This window comes from Branchiostoma belcheri, unplaced genomic scaffold (genome assembly GCF_001625305.1).
Source record: "Branchiostoma belcheri isolate BF01 breed outbred unplaced genomic scaffold, Haploidv18h27 scaffold162, whole genome shotgun sequence".
In the NCBI taxonomy this organism is placed as follows: Eukaryota; Metazoa; Chordata; class Leptocardii; order Amphioxiformes; family Branchiostomatidae; genus Branchiostoma; species Branchiostoma belcheri.
Window position 1 is genome coordinate 434892 of NW_017803069.1, and position 4679 is coordinate 439570.

Sequence of the window (4679 nt, forward strand, 5' to 3'; positions counted from 1 at the left end):
TGCTGCTGAATTTCAGGCAACTATCAAACAACTGAGTAGGAACAGATATCAGGCTTCAACCAGAGAAGGATGGACTAGATTTAAAAAAAAAAAACTAGCATCAAGATTTTACACAGTCCAGCCAGATCCATTTAAGGATTTAAAGTTATGAACTAGTCTGACCACTGGTACACCACAGAGCTTTTCAGTGATATTGCGATGTGCTTTTAATAGTGTAGCAATCCTTCATAGATACATACATATTAATGTAGTTTCTAGTGCATTGATGAATTGAGAAAGTAAATCTTTCAGAAACTCTCAATGATTTTTTTATTATGACAATTACATATCCAAAGTAAATTCCATGACAGATGCTTAGGTAATGTATGTCATTTCAGTTGGCTTTCAACTGGTATCCAGTCCTTCCTGGACAGAATTGCTGAGCTGAGCTGGGGTGCCACCTAGCGGCCATGCCGAAAAAGGCACCTTGCAATATAGCGGGCTCATCAGTGCCTAGGGAAAGAACGAATTTAAAATATCCCGTGAATACCAATGACACTAACAAAAAGTTGTGTAGTTTCAACGAAATCGCGTTTTACTCTAAGAAACAACTGAAAGTATGTTAGAGTAATGCACAGAGAATTTTCTTTCTCAAACACATTCACATACATGGTGACAGGAGTCTAAATCCCTCCTGCTATTATATGAAATTGCAACATGATGTAACCCAACACCAGTTCAGTTACCATGGTGACAGACGGTCTGGTTCAGGTCATTGACCAGGTCAGGTTTTGGAACGGAAGAAGAAACAGCAAAAACAATATGTTTTCCTTCGGTAAACATAATTAGTACGTACGGGGTAAGAAAGGTGACTTCTTCAGGTGTTTTCTCCAGAGTGACGGTGCGGGTGTCCTCGCCCCACCGGCGGCGCCACATCCTCACGCCGCAGCTAGCGCAGCTCAGCAGGACCAGCACCAGGAGGAACGTGACCAGGCCGCTCAGTAAGGCCACTACAGCCAGCTCAACCAACGTCAGATCATCATCAAAACCTGGGGACCAAAACCTGGGGATCAGAATCTTGTAAAACCCAGATACAAAAAGTGAAGTTTCTGGTCATTTCTTCGCAAAGTAGTTGAATCATTCCTACTCCTGACATAAGAAAATTGAGGTGCCAAAATATGACGCCTTACGGTAAGTAACGCGTGTGTTTAGAATCTAGAAACACAGCTGGCAGCCATGTTTGTTTACATTCTGGTAGTTTGTGGTGGTACCACAAACTGAGTGTGCTTCATGTGGGCTGTTTTAGCGCCAACCATAAATGTAAGAAATGTGAAATGATAGCAAAAATATGATGAAAAGTGGAATGATGAAACACAACAACAAGACGATTTTTCAAGTAGAATATTTAAATTTTTTATGGAAAAATGTTACAGAATGCCCCTTTAGATTCTCGTCTTCCTCCTACCCTGTTGCCCTGCCGGACCGACTGTCTCCAGGGTGTCAGGCGGGGCGGTAGATCGGACCAGGGGTCCCGGCAGGTCGGGCAGCAGCTCTCGGAAGGTACTGGTGACGACATCAGCTACTGCAGTAGTCCACAGCTCCTCCTGCCGGCCGGTTGTAGTACTGCTCCAGCCTGCTGAAGTCGTTGCGGCCTCGTACCCGGGCGTGGTCTCTGTTCGTTTGGGTCATATTAATCAGATACTACCTTGACATTTAACACATTGCACGCATTGCTTTATAGGAATCCAATTTCAATTTCAAAACTGGATTTTCAAAGCTGATTTTCTGGTAATATTATTTTGATGTAGTAAGATGAATCAATCCAGTCCTGTAGCATACTGAATTGTGAGGCCAAAAATATGATGTCTCTGACGGGAAATGGTTGATTCTTTTGTATGGTAGATTCGTTTATAATTGTTTTGGGGCTATTTCAAATGCTTTAAGTATCATCGGAAATGATGATGAAAATGTGCTAAGGAAAAGCAGTCAATTTCAACATCAGATAGATTTCCTACTCCATAATATTTTTTGTTTAATTTTTCCGCCCTAAAATTGCTTTGAATACCTTTAATAACGTTTAAAACATTGCGCGCATTGCGATTTAGATACTGACGATACTCTAATATATGAAATTGCAACAATAGTGAATCCAAAAATGATCGATGAGGAATTCGAATTCAGACTAGTATATATTTTATATTTTATATGATCAATTTTATTTGACCAAGTAGGCACACTATCACAGGTAGATTCTTACACATGTATGGATCCATGGGTACTATGAAGATGAATGTTATAGAAGACTGATTCAAAATTTGAGGATGCTCTAAAAAATCTTTACCCTCTTATATGCACATTTGTGTTCTATTTTGGCCACTCCGGTTTTTTGGCGGGACTTTCCCGAATACTCATAAGTTCCCGACCAACTGTTTATTTCATTCTCCCTACTTTAGGGAAGTTCCCCCGGCAACAGTTTTGACGAATTTGATGATATATAATAGAAAGTTTATTTGCAAATACTTGCCAGAGGTTTTATATAATTACAATTATATAAGAGACTATGTGAAAAGATATACTACATTCTACAACATAGATACATGGTACTAGTTTTGTTGGGTTTGACTTCTTCTTTTCAGGCAGTGGGAGACGAAATTACCTAATTTAGCCACTGTAATGACTACGCAAACATGGATTTTAGCAGTAGATCTAGAGTATATGCATGCATGAAGATCATCGAGATCTCATTATTTCCCTATATGCCTTAAGTCTTCTTTATCAATCGCTCATTTTTGTTGGTTTCGTTGATTGATAGCTGGGAGAAAGCTGGGTTTTCCCCTCGAATATGTTTCGCGATCAAAAACAAGCCACGCACACACTTTCAGCAACTAAAGCGATTTCAGCAGGGCAGTAACTGAACTGATCATGAAACTGGATTTTCAAAGTCATGTTTCTAATGCATTAGGTAAACCTTCTCCCGTACCATACGGATATCTGTATGGTACGATATGATTCGATGTCGCTGACGGAAAATGGTTGCTTGTTTCGTCTCGTAGGCTGGTTCTAGTTATTTATGGTGTTACGCAGCTTGTTGAAATTGTGAGCCTATTTCAAAGGTACGAAATGATGAAGAAAATGTGCTAAGAAATGGCAGTAATTTTTAACTTGAAAATGTCAGTATCAGAGGGATTTCCTAGAATATTTTGTTTTTCTTTCGCCGCCATGAAAATTGCATGCCTTTAGCAAAGTATCGAACTCGTCTCGGATTGATTATAGTATTTTTCCGACGCGGATCTTTGGGAGAAGGTTTTTTTTTCATGCATCGATGTCATCGTAGTTTCACATGTTTTACTTCGATCGATCTACAAGAAACGGCCCTTTTGAATCCAGTGTATTTTTTTCGGTAAATTTCCAACATGACTACCGATCGAGCTTCAAGTGCAGTGCTAATTCTCAATATGAACAGCCATGTTATATATATGATACCAATCTATAAGAATATGTCGAGTCTTAAAGCCACGGTTTGATGATCATATCGCTCATGAAAGTCAATCTGAAAGCTTATTGTCAAACTCACAAAAGATAAAAAGAAAGATACAAAAGCTTCGAAAAACATGTTACCATTCGGGATGTTCCGCCTTCTTTTTGCTAGGAATTGCTGACAAAGTTCATGATTTAATCTCACATTTCGTTATTTCCACCAGTGCCTTACCTATAAAAACGCAGTAATTCTCTACATTTTTCTTGAAAAACGTTTTTATATGCCTTTTTTTTTACCCTTTTTGTTGAAAAACTACGAAAGTTCCCCTATGGGAAAAATGGGCACTTTACCGAAACCCCTACTAAACTGTTCAAAAGTCTATCAATAGCGAACGTTTAAAAATAGCAAACTTAGCGTACCGAGGAGTGGACAGTCCCGGCAGTGAGGATCGTCAGGCCAGGTCACACAGGTGAAACACGGGCGGCATCCCAACGAGCTGTCCCAGCCGAACATCTCACCACACAGTCCCTTCATGGTCACAACACTGAGGAACTAAATTCCTACCTCCTGGCTATGTAGTTCTGCCTTCCTGCCTTCGTAGAAAATGAGACATACCATGTCACTCACTTGTGGGGGTGGGGTGGGCGTAGCCACTATGGGACACGTACAAAAATGTTTGTTGCACACTAGCATCCTTGCCCGCTTTTCCCGAATGTTTTTCGACGGTTCCAGATACTCCTCACCTCTTTCTGTCTTATGTCTTTCTGTCATTTGGGTGTTTTATAAACGAATCGTTCTCCTGTCCACCCCCATATATATTTTCAGAAGGAATCATCCAAGTCAATGCATATCTGTAATAACAAATCTCTTCTATACATTATTGGTCACATGGAAACAGGAAAAGTATTAATGACCCAAAACTTGTGCATGGCGATACACTTCAAGTATCTCAATTTTATACATATGCATATGCAACATATGCACAAGTTTGCATATCAAATGATATTTTACAACACGTATACATGCTCTATTGCAAATTGAAATATATGTAGGCAACAAATGACAGGTTTCCATCGAAGGTTTCATAAAAATTAACAATAACCAATTGCAATAAGCAACACCCAAAACTTGTGCATGGCGATACACTACTAGTACTGTTATTTTTCTCAACTTAAGACATATACATATACAACATACGCACATGTTTGCATGTCAAATGATA

General features: G+C 39.5%; 1 protein-coding gene across 1 annotated transcript; it reads right to left on the reverse strand.

Moving 5' to 3' along the window:
• Nucleotides 1-242: 242 nt before the first annotated feature.
• Nucleotides 243-4144, reverse strand: LOC109466300. The gene is made up of 4 exons (XM_019764009.1): nt 3877-4144; nt 1445-1651; nt 836-1028; nt 243-492 (listed from the first exon to the last, which is right to left on the reverse strand). The coding sequence occupies exons 1-4, from the start codon at nt 3989-3991 to the stop codon at nt 486-488; spliced, it is 522 nt and encodes a 173-aa protein (XP_019619568.1). The 5' UTR covers nt 3992-4144; the 3' UTR covers nt 243-485.
• Nucleotides 4145-4679: the final 535 nt, after the last annotated feature.